We start from the raw sequence: 19,892 nt of genomic DNA, 5'->3' as shown, positions 1-19,892 counted from the left end.
TATTCTTTGCCGCCTTTTTTCACTTTCTTATTCCAAAGGTGTTTTTCCTTCTGTTTGGAAATTTGCTCATATCCAGCCAGTTCCTAAAAAGGGTGACAAATCCCTCCCATCCAATTATCGTCCCATTGCAATTACTTCTACTCTTTCTAACGTAATGGAGAAATCAATTAACCGCCAACTCTTCAACTACATAGAAACCTTCCGTCTGATCAACGATTGACAGTATGGATTCCGTCAGTGTCGATCCACTGGTGATATTCTGGCTTATGTTACCCATTTATGGACTAATTAAATGGAAAGGTTCAGTGAAACACAAGTAGTTGCTCTTGACATCTCAAAGGCTTTCGATCGTGTTTGGCATAAAGGTCTTCTAAACAAGCTTCCATCTTATGGTTTGCCAACTGTTTTTAGTAATTGGTTATCCAGTTTTCTCTCTGATCGCTCACTGAGGGTGATGGTAGATGGCTCTGTCTTCTAACTTCTCCACAAATGCCGGTGTCCCCCAAGGTTCAGTTCTTTCCCCCACTCTTTTACTCTTGTATATTAATGACCTTCTTCCATTGACTGGAAATCCTATCCATAGTTTTGCCGATGATAGCACATTGCATTCCACTTTCCATTTTGAGAAACCTTGCCCTGCTCAATCAGCTTCAACTTCTTGAAAATCTGCTACCAATTCCTTAAATGCCTATCTTCAGGTAATTCTCCAGTGGGGCAAAGACAACTTAGTTGATTTCAACCCTTCTAAAACTCAGTTTTGTCTTATATCTCGCAAAAAGGATTTTCTGCTCCTATGCTTATCTTTAGTGACACTCCGATTTCTAGGCAAAATGATATATCTCATTTGGGGATTACTCTGACTTCTAACTTCTTGGCACAAGCACATTACAAATATTACTTCCTCTGCATCAAAAAAACTTGGTTTTCTCTTTCGCTCTCGGGTTACTTTTCACCAAACAGCTACTCACACTGTATAAATTGCAAATCCGCCCTGCCATGGAATATTGTTCCCACATCTGGGGTGGTGCCCCCAAAACCTCTCTCAGGCTTCTTGATTCCATTCAGAAGAGGGCAGTTATGTTAATTAATGATTCATCTCTAACAGAGTCTCTCCACTCACGGTCTCATAGACGTACCATTTCTGCTGCATGCCTCTTCTACAGATACTTCCATGGGCACTGTTCTTCTGAATTGGCTTCTATAATTTCCTCTCTCTCTTTCAAAACAGTCCGAACACGTGCTGCCACCAGCCAACATCCATTTACTGTCCAACTTCAAACGCACAGAACCAACTTTTCATCTTCCTCGTTTATTCATTGAACTGCCGTTTTCTGGAACAACCTTCCTTCATACATATTTCCTGAAAATTACAGTCCACAGAAGTTCAAGTCCAATGTCAACAAATATCTTCTTTCGTCTTCCCAACCTCCAACCCAAGCACGGTACTAAGTACTATAGGTTCTAATACCTCTTGTGTTTGGGGTTTACATAAAAAAAAAAAAAAAAGTGGCCATATTTATAAATAGCTCCTCTTTGATTTGCATGTCAAATTAAATGGAAAAATGATGTATGTTGAAATGGATTTTCTCTCTCCACTTAAGTGGTCTTCATCTTCAAAAAATGTCTGAACGAGATTTTAATATAACTACTTATAATAACTTATGTATAACTATATTACTTATACTGAAATCCTCCCTGGAAACATAAATGTTGTTTTTTCATTTATGTTTCCCTTGCATTTAATTAATGACACCTTCCTTACTATATATTAAGAGAGCTACCCTTCTAAGAGGAATCCATAAGCTATATCAGACATTTTGTCAACAGCTCCATTAATTTTCTAATATAAAAACTATTTGAGATTCCAATAATTATTTGCACTTACAAAATTCTAACTATTTCACAAGCCTATCTATTTATTTATGCATATTTTAATGTTCAAAATGGTTAAGTTTTTATTAATGAATTTAAGAATGGGCCAAAGTAGAATGCAACTGAGGATTGTGTTGAATTATTAAAAAATAAGGATGCTGTAGTGAACAGATGACCTGAATATACAGATTTATATGGAAAAGAGTTGAAAGAGAGGAAAACATTAAAAGCAAGGATAAATATGGAGTGAGTGAGAATAAACAGCAACCAACATTAATTGAAACAGAAGTTAAAGACACATTAAGGGAGATAAAGATGGGAAAAGCAGTTAGAATCAATGAGACACCAAGGGAAATATTATGAAGTAATGGGAAATGTAGAGATAAGGGAACTAACAAAAATATGTAGAAAAATATACGAGAAGCAAAAATGGCCAGAATATTTTTATAATTATTATTATGATTTTCCAATAGAAAAGAAAAAGAAGTCAATTAAATGAAATGATTTTAGAACAATTAGTCTGATATTGAGGATGATGAACAGAAGTGAGGAAATAACAGGATGAAAACATGTTTCAGAAAGGAGGAAGAATAAAGGATACAATAGGAATATAGAAATGAATAAGAATATTTTGTGGATTTGGAAAAAAAATTTGAAGGGAGAAGTGGAAAAAGTTGGAGATACTAAAGCATAAGGGATGCAGAGATAGAAGAATAACAGAGGAACTGTATTGGGATCAAAGGGTATGTTGAGAATGGATGTGGATAATACATGAAAAATGGAATATACACCGAGTGATCGGTTTATCACAAAAACCCATCATCAAGGAATTGACTACATAAGAGACAGTGCCATATGTCCATACCAGGCTAAATAAAGCAGGTTTGTTTGTTATTTGGGAGCATTAGCAACTAAGGCCATATTGCTCCGGGGATATGCTGTGGTCATTCCCTGACATTTCCGCATCCTCCGTATTTGGTGGTCATGGGCTCGAACCCCAGTCTAATCAAGAAGCGTGTGCTATGCACTGCTGCTCCTGCCCACCTGGCTACATATAAAGCAGGTAGTCAGATACAGAAGTATAACGTGTATACAATTCATCAAGAGAATGGGCTAAAAGCACAATCTAAATGATTCTGAGATGGTATGATAGTCAACGTTGGATATGTAAATAACACAGACACTGCCACCTTGTTCAGTATTCATCCATTGTTCACATCAGTCTTTCAATCTTTTTTAATGAAAGAATACTCTGGAATGGGATAAACTGGTAGAACATAAATCTACATAAATTTTATTTCATTCATTCACATTCAGTGCAAATTTGTCTTCCTAACTAGAAACAAAATATCCAGAATGCATCTAACCAATGGCACTTCTGTGGCTGACAATAAAAGGTAAGGAGAATTGTAACAATGGGCAAACAATAGGTACAATGAGCAGAGAATATCAACACAGGGCATTTGAGGAGTGGAAGATATACCTGTCTGGTCCAAGGAATTCCAGTTGACCCATAATAATGGTGGTAGTATAGGGATATGATGGCAACATGAATCAATAGGTCTATTATGCCAGGTGTCATTGTGCCTGTGATGGAAGTGTGATGGTGTTAAGGTGTTTTTGTGACCCAAATTAGGTCCCCAACACTAGTGGATCAACATCTGGATGCCCCAGTTTATTTTAGCATTTTTGACAACTACGTGCATCCCATCATGTCCACAATTTATCCATCTGGTAATGGTTACTTCCAGCAAGATAATGCATCATGTCACAAGACAGAATATTCAAGAATGGTTTCAGGAACACAAGGGTAACTCTTACCACTGCTCAGTCACCTCAGCCCAACAGAGCATCTATAGGATGAGATGTAACCAGCTGTTTGGGACAGTTCATTACACCTATAATTGGCCTAACAGCCTTCAGAACAATTGTCAAGAATCCATACCATGCTAAAAGAAATTTACCGGGATTCTAGCCAATGCAGATGTGATCACATCCTGTTAATTGCTTTGGTATATATGCAGAAGCAATAGTAAGAGAGGTTGGTTGATTATTTGGAGCATTAGCAACTAAGGCCATATTGCTCCGGGAATATGCGGTGGTCATTCCCTGACCTTTCCGCATCCTCCGTATTTGGTGGTGGCCCGAACCCTGGCGTAATCAAGAAGCGTGTGTTACGTACTGTTGCTCCTTCCCACCTGGCTACAGAGGCACCAGTAAGAGAGGTTATGGGATGGAAAAAGAGATAGAGGGCATAAAATAGTAGGTAAAATTTTACAGATAGTGAGATAAGTAGATCATATAGTGCTGAAACCTGATACAACAGAGGGGTTACACACTTTGTGGGAAAGACAAACTGATATACTTTACTATTAAAGTTGTGGGAAGAATTTTTCAGACAACACATTCTTTTTCAATATATTTACCCTTCAGGAAATACATTCAAAAATGATGGTTGCAGAACAGATGTGTGGAATTAACCACAGTAACCAATTGTTGGTTTTATCTAGTGTTGTGCATCAAAGTAGGCAATTTAAATAAAATTAAAGGTTTGCACAAACTGAAGTGGATAAAAATGTCCTCTTTTTTTTTTTTTTTTTTTTTTTTTTGGCTGTTCCTATATAAGCTTTGCTTCCCTGCATCATTTTGTCAATATTAATACTAAATACTAATAACGAATGAGAATAAATTTTGATAAGAGCATCAACCTTTCCACCACATTAAAATTATGTGATTTAAAGGGACAAAAAGGAAATAACATTAAAACAAGTGATGTTTTTTAATGGTTATCAGGAAATAAGAACTAGAAATGCAATGGGTAAGATGTCATTTGAGATGAGGAAGCAGATAATTAAAAGGAAAATGGATCAATGTAAAGAGATTAGTTTAGGGTAAATAGAATATCTCAGTTTTCCAGAATTTATCCCAGTCTTCTAATGTACCGGTGTCACAAAAGTTTCTTTTCAGGATGCACAGTCCCAGTTTTCTGAAATCTTAAACATAATGATTTACCCAGATGTTTTTACCATCTCCATTTTCAAGCTCAAAACTAAATTTACCAAATACAACTTTATAAAAGGCATTCGCATTTCCTAGTGCTGGAAAATCCATTTACGTCATCCTTATTTTCTTAGAGGTGATTCTACGAAAATAAGGATAACAGCTGGGCATATATTTACCTTCCTTCTATCTATAAGTGCTGCAGACTTTGATAGCATTTGTTGTGCCATCCTGCAGAGCACCCTGCTGTGAACTAAAAGGGAGAATTCCACATGACAGAACCTGAATTGTGCAGTGGAACATCTACCTTGCAATTTTCACTGATCTTGCTCGAGAATGCTATGTTATTTTCATTACTAGACTGTCAAACTTTGTGATTTTGAGAATTTTGGCCAAGCAACTAGTTACTGTCATATTAAAAACCTCAGTGGTAATGTTTATACCAAGATCGATAGTGTATCAAAAATTTTCTAAGTATTGAAGCCATTTTTTCTTGCAGAAGAAAAGTCACCAAAATTTATTGTAAAATTTTTTATTCACTACTAAATAAAGTGTACTTCCAAGTTATAAATGTGTTGCATGACATATTCAATAAGTATTCATATTCAATTTAGGAAAAACTGAATATTCTAAAAATTGCAATGAATAATGCACTGAATAAAATTTCCCTTAAAGTGCTTGCAAAATTTTAACAGATTACAAATTTGTAATGAAAAAAATGATATCACTTAAAGATTAAATATTTTATATGTATAAAATGACTTGTGAATACCTACACAATAGGATTGAACCCTTCAATAAATTCTAATTTATGGACTGGATGCATTTAAAAAAATACTAGTTTGGAAGGATGTATCAAATATGTCTACCTTTGATATGGAATTTCAAATTGAGAAAAACTAATTATTTAGTCAATTTTGCTTGCTTAAAAATTTCTTTTAAAGTGGTCATTGTTTTTTCCCAAGTTTGTATTTTTGAGATCAGACCTTGGATATTAAAAAATTATCTTGCTTTCAGGTTGCCACTTTGGCACATAATGAAAATTTCAAAAAACTATTTTCAGAAATTCATTAATCACTATTCAAAATTATTATATAATTAGTCATGCTTCAAGCTCTGTGACACCAAATCTCATTCCCAAAATTATATTTGAGAAAAATCTATAATTAATTTTAAAAAATTTGTAATTATAATCTACCAATCACACTAAAAACTATTGTTTTTTTTTTAGAAAAGTTATTTTTATGAAATATAGTTTTAACATACCATTTATTGAAATATGTTTAGATATTATCTATGCTGTCAATGTTCTTTGTTCAGATGAATGGAACAGGCTGGATACAAAACCCATTAATGTCATTATGTTATGCAAATTTAACATATAAAGGTTTTTATTGATCAGGAGTGGTATCAGAATAAAATAAATCTTTTGTGATACCACTTAATTATTTTACAATATATTAAACTATATTCTCTCTTGTATAAATATTTCCGTTTCATATTTTAGAGCATATATTACCTAAACATAGGAAGTTCTTGTTGTCCCTGGTTGCTTTTTATTTTTTTTTAACCTGTCTGGAATTTTATGCTTTAAAACTCATTTTGCACCAATAGTGGCTGTCAGCATTTGGTCATTCTAGGTTGCTGCAACTTAATCACTAATCATATTAGAAGAGCTGAAGCTTTTGAGATGTGGGTAATAGAGGAGGAATGAAAGGATGAAATGGATAGCATCAGAAAGGAGGAAGCATTGAAGAGGTGAATAAAAGAAAAAAAAGATGGAAGTTTTTGAAAATTGTGCACTCAGATTCAACAAGAGTAACAACCCTTTCACTGCTACAGAAAACTATATCACACACAACTGGATATGTTCTGTAGCTGACGTTGGCTTTCACTATTCACGACTGACATTTCCCATTCACTCTTGCCAATACCCTTATCACAAATTTTAGGCGAGGAGAAGGAGAAGTTATAGCTAGGACACAGCATGGTTTTATTAAGGGAAAGTCTTGCCTGACCAATTTGATTGGATACTATGATGCATTCACAAAAGAACTGGATGCAGGGAATAACTTTGATATTATATATTTGGATCTTAGAAAGGCTTTTGATACTGTTGCACATGGAAGACTGCTGTACAAATTGGAGCAGTGTGGCACTGGAGGCAAATTGCTGCTGTGGATAAAGGGATGGTTGAGTGGGAGAAGACATAGTGGTAATCAATGGATGCTGCTCATCGTGGACTAATGTTATTAGTGGAGTCCCTCACGGTTCAGTGTCGGGTCCATTATTGTTTTCTGTATTTATAAATGATATTGATGATGGTATATCAAGCTTAATGTCCAAGTTTACAGATGATACAAAGGTTGAGAGGGTTGTTAAAGACACTAATGACACTATGCTGTCATTAGTGTCAAACCAGAGCAGCACAGCAAAAGGCTCAAGCTAATGGGAGTGCTGTGACTCAGAGGAGAACTGAGGGGGGCGGTTTCCCCCTGAATCACGGCCTTTTAAAATGCACTGCTTGCATGATGTTTGTGGAGCAATCGGGCACGGGACATGATATTGCCATGGGGGATGTCTTTGTGTGTGCACGATGCAAGGAGTGTAACGAAATCAGGCAACAACTCAGCGTTGTTATGGGCCTGTATGAGAGCTTGAAGGACAGGGTGGATGCCCTCGAAGGATCTAAACTGAGTGGCCCATCAAGCTCTCAGCTGCCCACATCAACGCCAGAGCTTGCACTTGGTCATCACGCAACACAGCGGCAACACCCAAGGCAGAATGCGCTGGTCCCACAGGAACTAGTAGTTATTGGTGACTCTATTGTCAGGAAAAAAGGGAACATGCTTTGTAAAAAGGACAGGTGGAACAGGACCAGGGTAGGTCTGCCAGGAGCAAAGGTTGATGACGTTGTAGAGCAGATATCATCTTTTAAGGGCACAAAAGGTGATATTGTTGTACACGTTGATACTAATGATATTAATAGTAGGAGACCGGCAGAATTACTTAACAAGTACAAGTCACTGTTGAAAAAAAGCCGTGAATTAGGGTTGAATTTGAAAGTGTCTGCAATTCTGCCCAGACACGATAGGAGAGAGTATATGATGAGAGCCTTGTTGATCAATTCATCCCTGGAAAGATTGTGCAAGGCTCAAGGGGTAGAATTTTTTTCTGCCTGGTCTGTACTTGTTAACAGGAGAGTGCTTCTACAGGGATGGGATACACTTAAATAGAAAGGGTGCAAGAATATTTGCTGATGCTATCGAGGCAGTGTTAGGAGGGTCCGAAAACTGCTAGCTTGGGGGGATACAAGGACTAATAGATTAACAGTAGCCACTGGCAGAGGTGGAAGTGATTCTTGCACTGCTTCTATTGGAATGAGCAGAAGCCTGGAAAACAAGTTTCAGGATGCTTCAGAGACTACTGGGAGTCATTGCGGTACAAGTAAACACATGGGTTGTGTTACGGTAGCTAAGAATAGGAACAGGTGCATGTATACTTGTGTGTACACCAATGCTAGGAGTATGGTAAATAAATTTGATGAATTTGAGGTATTGCTCAAAGCATCAAAAGCGGATATTGTTGGGATATCAGAGACATGGTGTCACACAGATATAAGGAATGCAGAACTGGAATTTGGGGAATACAACGTCTACAGAAAGGATAGACAGGATAGGAAGGGAGGAGGGGTTATGCTATTAGTTAAGAAACACAAAAAATCCAAGGAAGCGAAGCCAATCGACATCGCTGGACAGCGCAGTGTCGAGTCAGTTTGGTGTGACATAAGCATTGGGAGATCAAAATTGAGAGTAGGAGTGTGCTATAGGCCTAATGACTCTGATGAGTATAATAAGAAAATGTACAGGGAAATAGAGTGGGCCAGTAAATCAGAGAGTCTTATAATGGGGGATTTTAATTTCCCAGATACTGACTGGAATTTGTGGGTTGGTCACTCACACACTAACAAGGCTTTTGTGGATTTATTGGATGATTGTTTTCTACATCAGCATGTTTGGGAGGCAACTAGAGGGAGTAATATACTTGATTTGATTATCAGTAGTGATTCTTCGTGCATTAAGAATCTGCAGATAAAGGAACCACTAGGTGGCAGTGATCACAGTGTGCTGAAGTGGGATTTACTCAAAGAGGTAACTACCATCAGTGGTAAAGGGAAGAGTTATTACTTTTGTAAAGGCGACTACTATGGTCTGAGACAGTATTTAAATTCTATTCAGTGGGACCAACTGATGATGTTACCAACAGCAAATTCAAAATGGGAAGCATTCAAAGAACTTATCTTGGAAGCTACTAGGCTTTATATACCAACTAAGAAATATTGTTCAAGGTTTAGGCCTAAATGAATGTCAGATGAACTGAGACACATGGCAGAGAAAAAAAAATGCATGGGATACATCCTATGATAGATATAAGCTGGTCTGTAACCAAGTTACAAAGGAGGTTAGGTAGGCAAAGGCAGATGAGAAATCTTTGGCAAAGGATGCAAAGAAAATCAGCAAAGAGTTCTTTACTTATGTAAACTCTAGAAGGAAGGGGATGAATCAGATTGGTCCACTTAATATCGATGGTTCAACTGCTGATGATCCTGCTCAGGTAGCTAACAAACTAAATTAATATTTTGCATCGACATTCACACATGAGGAGTTATTCAGCGAGGGGAATGCCAGAGGTGTATTCAACTCTGGATGAATACACCTTAGATAATCTTGTAATAACTGAGAGTAAAGTGGAGGAGAAATTGTTGAAGATAAACACAAGAAAGGCACCTGGGGTGGATGGGATCTATCCAGTTATATTAAAGGAGGCAGCAAAGGAAGTAAGCAAACACTTAGCCATAATTATGAGAGCTTCCTTGGACTCAGGGGAGGTACCCATAGACTGGAGATGTGAAAATGTGACCCCAATTCACAAAGGAGGATCAAAGGCTGACACAAGTAATTATAGATATGAGTTTAACTTCTGTTCCAGGAAAATTAATGGAGGCACTGGTTAAAGAAGCACTGCAGAATCATCTAGACAAGACTTCGGTTATAGCTCGGACACAGCATGGTTTTGTTAAGGGGAAGTCTTGCCTGACCAATTTGATTGGATACTATGATGCAGTCACAAAAGAGCTGGATGCAGGGAATAACTTTGATATTATATACTTGGATCTTAGAAAGGCTTTTGATACTGTTGCACATGGAAGACTGCTGCACAAATTGGAGCAGTGTGGCATTGGAGGCAAATTGCTGCTATGGATAAAGGGGTGGTTGAGGGGGAGAAGACAGAGTGGTAATCAATGGACACTGCTCATTGTGGACTATTAGTGGAGTCCCTCAGGGTTCAGTGTTGGGTCCATTATTGTTTTCTGTATTTATAAATAATATTGATGATGGTATATCAAGCTTAATGTCCAAGTTTTCAGACGATACAAAGGTTGGCACGGTTGTTAAGGACACTACTGATGCTATGCTGCTGCAACAGGATCTGGAAAGGTTGAGCGGATGAGCTGAGAGGTGGCAAATGAATTTTAATATTGACAAATGTAAAGTACTACATATGGGAAACAGCAACCCCAGAGCAACGTATCAACTGTGTGGTACTACACTGACAGTGGTAGAGAATAAAAGGACCTGGGGGTAATTGTGCAGGCAGATATGAAGTTCTCTGAGCAGTGCAGATGGGCTGCAAGAGTAGCTCATGGTGTCTTGTCAATGATATACAGGAATTTTTCTAGCAGGGATAAGGAGGTGATTATTACCTTGTATAAGGCAATGGTCAGGCCACACCTTGAGTACTGTATACAGGTCTGGAGGCCTCATTTCAAGAAGGATGTAGTGCTGCTGCAACGACAACAAGATTAGTGAATGGAACAAAGGGTTGCTCTTACGAAGAAAGGCTTAAGTTTTGCAATTTACTGTGTCTGGAGACTAGGCACCAGCGAGGTTATCTGACAGAGGTGTATAAAGTCTTGAATGGTTTGAGCATGCTCAATGCTGATGGGATTCTTCCTCTTGCTCAGAATAATCACCTGAGAGGGCATAAATTCAAATTGAGGAAAGACAGATGTAGGATAGATGTGCGGAAATTTGCCTTTAGCCAGCGGGTAGTTTGTTGGTGGAACAGACTTTCTTCATAAGAGCAAAACTTTGTTCCATTCACTAATCTTTTTGCCCTTCTCTGTACTCATTCCAGCAGCTCTACATCCTTCTTAATATGAGGACCTGTATACAGTAGTACTTCAAGGTGATCACCTCACAGGTGCCTATTCTCCAGACATTGTAATTTGCAAAACTTAAGCCCTTCTTCGTAAGAGCAACCCTGTTCCGTTCACTAATCTTGTTGTCCTTCTCTGTACTTGTTCCAGCAGCTCTACATCCTTAAAATGAGGACCTGTATATAGTGCTCAAGGTGTGGCCTGACCATTGCCTTATACAAGGGGATAATCACCTCCTTATCCCTGCTAGAAAAATTCCTGTATATCATTGACACCATGTACTCTTGCAGACCATCTGCACTGCTCAGAAAACTTCATATCTGCCTGCATAATTACCCCCAGGTCCTTTTAATTCTCTACCACTGTCAGTGTAGTACCACACAGTTGATACTTTACTCTGGTGTTACTGCTTCCCATATGCAGTACTTTACATTTGTCAATGTTAACTTTCAATTGCCACCGCTCAGCCCATCTGCTCAACTTTTCTAGATCTTGTTGCAGAAGCATACTGTCATTAACAACCCTGCCGACCTTCGTATGGTCCTCAAACTTGGACATTAAGCCTAATATACCATCATCAATATCATTAATAAATACAGAAAACAACAATGGACCCAACACCGAACCCTGGGGTACTCCACTAATAACATTAGTCCATGAAGAGCAGTGTCCATTGATTATGACTCTCTGTCTTCTCCCACAGAACGGTCCCTTTATCCATAGCACCAATTTGCCTCCAATGCCACACTGATGATAAATTATACTACTATACTAATAATCTACACTAAGTAGATTGTTCATCTTGTCTTTATGAATTTTTTGGAAATTGGTTACTCAGGACACAATATATCTTAGTTTTATGGTACTCTACTTCATTTGGATTTATTGTGTATCAAGTGCGTGCACATGTACATACAGGCCAATTTACAAGTTATGCAGATAAAATACAATAGTACTTTCTCCATCTGAGATCAGCTAGCTACAGCCAAATTAAGTATCAAAAAAAAAACCAAAAATGGAAATTATTTTTATTTATAATCTATTTTTTTAGGGAGCATATCAATTTTGCACATCTCTTCAAGAATTCAGGGCACAACATAAAAAATGCATGACTTTAGCATGTCATGAATACTATAAACAGTAAATCAGTGAATAATTCGGCCATGGAGAGACTGTACAAAATTCACAGGGTAGAATTTTTCCCAGCATGGTCAATGCTTGCTAAGAGGATAAATTGTTTTTACAGGGATGTAATACACTTAAATAAAATGGGTACAAGAATATCCGTTGATGCTATCAAGGCAGTGCTAGGTGGGTCAGAAAACTGATAGCTTAGAGGAAACAGACTAATATGTTAACTAGATCTGCAAGCAGAGGTGAAAGTCTGCTGCTTCTATTGGAACATGCAGAAACTTGCAAAGAAAGGATGTCAGGGATTTCGAGCACTGCTGTGGTTCATGAGACAAGTAAACATATGGGCTGTGTCAGGGTAACTAAGAGTAAGAACATGTGCATGCATACTTGCATGTACACTAATGCTGGAAGCATTGTAAATAAATTTGATGAATTTGAAGTACTGATTAAGTCATCAAATACAGATGTGAGGATATCAAAGATGTAGTGTCACTCAAACATAAGGGATGCAAGCTTTGAATATGGGGGAGTTTGATGTGTACAGAAAGGACAGAGTGTATAGTTCTGATTATTGAGTGGCACCCTGGGCCCACCCCCAAGTCTGTGTACAGAAAGGACAGAAGGAGAAGAGGGTCATGCTCTTAGTTAAGAAACATATTAAACCTAAGGCAGTGCATCTAGTCGATATGAGTGACAAGTGCAATGTCAGTGTTACACTGGCTACCCATGTTCACTGAATACATTAGCAGTTAGGTGTGACATAAGCAATGGGAAAACGAAAATGAGAGTAGGAGTGTGTTATAGGCCTAAGGATGGTGATGAGTATAACAACCATACAAAATAGAATGGGTCAGTAAATCGGAATGTCTTATAATGGGGAACTTTCCAGACATTGACTGTAACTTGTAGATTGTCCACTCACACATTAGCAAGACTTTTATGGATTTACTGAATGAGTGTTTTCTACAGCAGGATGTTAGGGAAGCAACAAAGGAAGCAATACTATTCATCGGATTGTCAGCAACGACACTTCATACATTAAAAACCTGCAAGTAAAGGACCCTCTGGGTGGTAGTGATCACAGCGTGCTGATATGAGGCTTACTTAATGGTATAACTAATGTGAGTAAAGGGAAGGGCTTTTTCTTCCATATAGTTGACCACAGTTGTCTCAGGCAATTTTTAAATTCTGTACAGTAGGACCATCTGATGATGTTGCTAAATGGGAAGCATTCATAGAAACTACAAGTCTTTTTATACCAACTAAAATAATACCATTCCAAGCTTGGACCTAAATGGATGACATATGAACTGATGAGACTTGTGGCAGAGGAAAAAAATACATGGAATGCATATAAATTATCAGGTGATGCAGATGCCTATGCTGGTATTCTCACCATGTCGCGGTGATGGGGCTTGCATGCTCTGACAACCTTGAGAGCCATGTCGGCAGTAGTGTAACTACTAGTAGGGTCTTTGTGAGGTAAGAGAGAGATACCTAGGAGAAGGAAACTCCAGTTCAAACCAGGGTAGGTGTGACTCTTTAGCCCAGTAAGGCAACATAACAAAGAGAAGATGCTCTAAATAACACCTCTGGATGAGGGCAGCAGCTCCTACAGTACAGGCAATGAGTGGGGATAGAAGCTATCTAAACAGTCACTGTCCTGACAGCTTAGTGATATATTATGTCATTACAGCATTGCGATGCAGAAAGCTAGCAGGAAAACTACTGAAAATTACTAAAGGGATGGAGAAGTAACGTGGGAGTTTTTTTTTTTTTAACTGATGCTTTATATGCTTGCTTTCTTGCATCATATACCACTAATAATAATAATAATAATAATACAATTCTTATTAGTCTTCACAAATTAGATTATATCAAAACCACATTAAGGATTGCAGAATCCTTATCAACAAGTTATTGTTAAACAACAATAATAATAATGGAACTAGGATTAAAGGAAGAGAAATGAGAGCCCAGCAGCACGAGAACCGAAAACAGAAGGAAACGCCAACTTGTAAAAGAAGACAGAAAAATTAAGAGTAAAAATAGGCCAATTGATCCAGTACCAATGGGATAATAGGAGTAAGAAATTGATTGGAAAAATTAGGAACATCCTCAAGAGAGACAGCATCCGCAGCAAACACGAGACCAAAAATCAGAGAATAGAAGAATACTTAGACATACTGAAGCAGAACCTACTCACACTAAGCAAAAGACTACACCAATACAAAGTGAGCTCTCAAAGGAAAATAAACAACCGAATCTTTGAGGTAAACCAAAGAGCCTTCTACAGGAGTCTTGGAGAAGATAGGAAAGATGGAAACACCACCCGAGCAGAAGACGACTGAGGAGTTCTGGGGCAACATATGGAGAAGTGAAGTAAAACATAACAAAAGAGGCCCCCCCTGGACATAACCAGAATGGAAGAAATCCAAGGATGTACAAAGGATGAGAGAGTGGGAGATTCAGGCAGATGAAGTATAAGAGTTGATTAGGAACTCACACAACTGGTGGACCACAGAAATAGATAACGTCTACAGCTACTGGTACAAAAAATTCATTTGCACACACAAGCACCTAGAAGAGCAGTTCATCCAAAACAATAAGGCACCCAGAGTTTCTCACTCAAGGAATCACATATTTGAAGGCTAAAGAGCTTCACACTTCTGAAGACAAAACATACAAGAAATTCAGAAAATACTGGACGATCACCTGTCTCCCAATGATGTGCAAGATGCTGACCAGCTGCATAACCAAGAAGATATCAGACCACTTGTAAAGCAACAGCATAATGGCCGACTGCAGAAAGGATGCAAGCAGAGGAGCAAAGGATAGAAGGAGCAATTAACCATAGATGCTGCAGTCATAGAGCAAGCCTACAACACATGCTGCAACCTGCACACAGCCAAAATCGATTATCGCAAAACCTATGACTCTGTGCCTCATAGCCAGCTAACAGACATACTGAAGATCTACAAAGTCATTCCAACAGTAACAATCTTCCTAGAAGTAACTATGGCAAAATGGAGTACCACTATCAAGGTCGAGAATATCACAGTCAGATTGATCCCCATCAAGAGAGAAATCTTTCAGGGATATGCCCTGAGCCCACTGGGGTTCTGACTAGCACTCAACACACTATCCACCATGCTCAATAATAGCAAGTATGGATATAACCTCAAAGAAAGAAGAAAAACCTGTACACCCTCTCCCACATGATATACATGGATGACATCAAGCTCTACACAGCAACTGAGATTAGTTAGTTAGTTAGTTAGTTAGTTATTTTGGTTTTTCAGGAGCATTAGCAACTAAGGCCATATTGCTCCGGGATATGCGGTGGTCATTCCCTCCGTATTTGGTGGTGACGGGCTCGAACCCCGGTCTAATCAAGAAGCGTGTGCTATGCACTGCTGCTCCTTCCCACCTGGCTACGGAAGCACCCTCAGCAACTGAGAAGCAACTCCAGCAACTCCTCTGAATCTCAGAAGAATTCAGCAATCATATCGGGATGGAATTTTGTTCAGAAATATGCAACATCCATGGATTACATCAGGGGAAATTAGTTGCCCAAAAGTACCTACAAGTACCTGGGAATGATGCAGGCTCAGCAGTTGGGGCACAGGGAAATCAATGCCTGCCTGACTGAAAAATACCATCAGAGACTGAGAACCAACTCAAAGCAAAGCTGAACAGAGGGAACACAGTTAAAACCATAAACACCTATGCATTCCCAGTGCTAACATACTCCTTTGAAATCATAGACTGGATTAACACCGAGCTGGAGGATATCAGATATCATGAGAAAGACAAGGGCAATGATGACCAAGAGATGCCAACGTCATTCCAAGTCAGCCATGGAGAGCCTGACAATCTCAGAAAGAGGGAGAAAAATGCCTGATAGTCCTCATCAAGCAACAGAAAACAATAATAGCTAACCCAGAAGGATTACATCCAGAAAAACAGAGCAGCACTCCACCAGGTCATAAGGAACAGAGACTAGTGGCATACCCCTTTCAACCTAAGCAAGGACTCCCCTCCTACTCAGACGTCACAAACGAAGCTAGAAAGATGGGCAAAGAAGACACTCCATGACAGACACTGCAATGACCTCCATCAAGATCACACAAATAAAATGGCTTCCAATGCATGGCTCATAAGTGGGATGCTTTTCCCTAAGACTGAAGGATTCATGCTTGCCATCCAAGATCAGGTAATCAACAACAGAAACTATATAAAATACATTGCAAAGGAGCCCAGAGTGTCAGATGACACATGTTGATGATGCCACATCACTGCAGGGTACAAGGTGATCACCCAGGAGGATTACACTTGTAGACAGAACCAGATAGCCAGGATAAAACATCAGAAGCTAGCGAGGAAATACCGGTTGATCACAGGAAGTGGCCTGTATTACAAGTACGAACCACAGGCTGTACTAGAGACCCCAACCCACACGCTGTACTCGGACTGTGCCACAATAATGGGCCAGAAACTCACGCACAACAGATCGGATATAACCCTTGTCGACAAGAAGGAAAAGCTACCTCTTATCTGATTGACATAGTGGTGCCCAACACTGGCAACTTGTTGTTCATCCACTGGCAAGAGGGGTGACAGCGCCACGTTTCCCAGGAACCAGGTATCCCATAAATTCTGTCCTTTCAGTGTACAACATTACTATAGATTACACTTTAGATATACTATAGATTATATTATGGTGTTTATAAATGAGGAAAAGATCAGGAAGTACATAAACCTAAGACAGGAGGGCAAAGAGATGTGGCATATGCAACATAACAGCCTTGCAGCAACAGGTCTCCCAGAGAACACCTACAAGGAACTACAGAAAGTAGCAATCCTGAACACTTGCAGAATAGTCAGAGTTCCTCAACCAACAGTAACACCAGACATAAAAACCACCCTGTGTACTTGGTAACAGAACCTGTCACGGGGAACACCTCCATATCTAGGTGGGCAGGAGCAGCAGTGCGTAGCACACGCTACTTGATTAGACCGGGGTTCGAGCCCGTGACCACAAAATACGGAGGATGCGGAAAGGTCAGGGAATGACCAACGCATATCCCCCCCAGAGCAATATGGCCTTAGTTGCTAATACTCCTAAAAAACCAAATAACAAATAAACTAACAAACAAACCTGTCATGGGGTGGAACTCTACCCCCCAATCAGGGAGACAAGAGCAATAATAATAATAATATTGTGGTTCTTGACATATTTCGCTGAGTGGGCTATCTCCATTAATTTTCAATTAGAAATTATATATTTTTTCCTTTTTTGGTGAGTCCCTAAAGAAAAGTAGCATAGATGGGTTGAAGGTTAGGAAATCAGTTGTTCACACTGGGTGGTGCAATACTGGACCAAGTATCCAAGGTGATTTTGAGTGGTCAGTGAAAAAGAGAACTTGTAACAATTTAAAAAATATGGAATTTCAATTAACAATATGTGAACTGGGGTTTCATATTTCAGTGGAAAGGAATGATGATTATTACTAATTATCTGATATAATTATTGAATGTCATATCATTCAGTAATTTAATCAGAATTAGAATAACATAAAAAAAATTACTAATGAGTTCTGTAACACTAAGATATAATATTAAAAACCTGAAAGCCAGAAATGCCACAATTCCTGTTACTTTTCTTGAAACTTTCTGTTTTCAGAGGACAGTGCACACGATTTAACAAAAATTTATAAAGTACAAAAAAAAAAAAAAAAAATTGTAAAAATGTAAAATGCAAAACCAATTTTTTAAAAACTAAGAACCACAGAAAAATAAATGGGATTCTAAAATGAAAACGGTTTTCTAATGATTACATCAACCTTCCAGCAGATGCACAATGCTCATTACATGGGCTCAATTTGGTCCTGCTGAAAAACTGATTTTTTCAATTACTGACAGAGAAACCAAGATTGGCTTTTCTTGAGAGGTATGTTACACTGAACAGATGCTGTGGTTTTAAAGCAGTGTTTTACTGCTAAAAAAACTAGGAACTGGTATTAGAAAGGGAAGAGATTAAGGAGTTGATCAATAAAAAGATAATTTGGTGTTTTATGGATACCTTATCAATTTTTAACATGGGTCTCCTTCTTGGAATGTAGCGAATTCATGCTGAAAAGTATAAGCATATACTAATGACAAAATTGCCAGGGTGGCTAATGGTTAAGGCACCAGGCCCTGCCAAGATAGATGACTTTAAGACGCTAAAAGTTGATATAATCATACAGATGTTAGTTATTGATAATATAATGTTTGGTAAAATGAAACTGAATATGGATGTTTAATGACAATGTTGTGTACATGATATTCATGTTAGGAAGAAATTAGATGAGAAATCTTAAGGCACCAATGGATTCCAGTAAACACTATAAATTTATCCCTTTTGAAAACAGCAAATCTCCTTGATCTGGTACATAAATTTAAAACTGTACATCAATGAATGGTAATGTATTCCTATGTATTTTTATTAATATTACTTCTTTTAGTGAATTTGTTTTGTTCAGTTTCGCCCTATGTTTCAGCTGATGTTCTTGACATTGCCTACGATGGATATAAACGTGTTGAAATCCCATCATATGATCTCTTATGGGGAAGATAGGCTGAGTGATAGTAGTAAAATAAAAGTAAAACATGATGAATTATTTTACAAGACTCAGTAACTTCATAATTTACAGTTTTAAGATTATGGATCATTTAAAATGTCATGTTACATGCCATTAAATCTGTACGAAAAACAAAAGGGAACCTACTACTTGACGCAGGCAAAAAAAAAAAAAAAAAAAAAAAAGAAAGAAAAGAAAATTTACTGCAAAAGCGTAATAACGTCAATTCAAAATTATATCGAGCAAAAGATATTAATACTTACACTGATTACAATATGTGTGCACGATTCTGCATAACTCCTGCATATAGCGATGAAGAATATCAACTAATAATTCCATTGGAGATGACTGCACGGCATGCCATCCAATGTTTTGACATATTTGAGCAACGGCTACTCTCAAAACTTTGCGAGCAAACTGAATTGACATCTTATTTTGGATGTTCCATTTAGAATCACGAATGATTAATACATAATCGTAATATAACACTGTCAACTACAGTTTACGATGTCACATATGTAACAAATACAGCGATGTTCACTCTGTTTTAAGTCATGAAGCTGCAAAAATACAAACCACTAGCAATTAGATACCCACTGTTAATTCCTGTATCCATAAATACAGGATCACGTTTGAGGTCACATATCAGCAGCTTAAAAATTCACGTAAAACCGTCTCAAATAATTATACATAGTTTACATTACAGACAGTGCCACTTCGGTTTCCATTTTAAGAACATATATGTAACCCTATTGACAGTTACAACAATTCAAGCAAACTCGAACACAGGTATAATCAATCGAATAGACATGTTTCCACGTCCTTATTTCACTTTCCCTGGTGCATGTTTGAGTAGTTCACACTTCTATCACCAGGATATTATGAAAAACTCTACTTCTAAAATTCTTATACTGTACTGTACAGTATAGTCAAACCAAAATAAGGCAATATTGTATCTGACCGTAGCTAGTGAAGTTCATGGTTTATTGCGGTGATACACCAATGAGGGGGGAAAGGGGGAGGAGAAAATACTGGGTTTC

At 38.1% G+C, this 19,892-nt stretch overlaps 1 protein-coding gene across 2 annotated transcripts in view; it reads right to left on the bottom strand.

Annotated features, from left to right (window-relative positions):
- LOC150086806 (uncharacterized) overlaps positions 1 to 19,683 on the bottom strand; it is a 219,281-nt gene extending 199,598 nt beyond the window's left edge. The window contains exon 1 of one of the 2 annotated variants that reach the window (XM_090372766.1): positions 19,116 to 19,683. In XM_090372766.1, coding sequence (XP_090228892.1) covers positions 19,116 to 19,281 — 166 coding nt within the window. In that variant the 5' untranslated portion in view covers positions 19,282 to 19,683. The remainder of the gene's footprint in view (positions 1 to 19,115) is intronic. The other variant, XM_090372768.1, reaches the window with a different exon arrangement.
- Between the last annotated feature and the right edge of the window lie 209 nt (positions 19,684 to 19,892).

Source organism: Mastigoproctus giganteus, chromosome 4 (genome assembly GCF_048544385.1).
Source record: "Mastigoproctus giganteus isolate SK-2022 chromosome 4, ASM4854438v1, whole genome shotgun sequence".
Taxonomy (NCBI): Eukaryota; Metazoa; Arthropoda; class Arachnida; order Uropygi; family Thelyphonidae; genus Mastigoproctus; species Mastigoproctus giganteus.
Note: the sequence above shows the minus strand (reverse complement) of the source record. Positions and strands in the feature narration are given on the sequence as shown.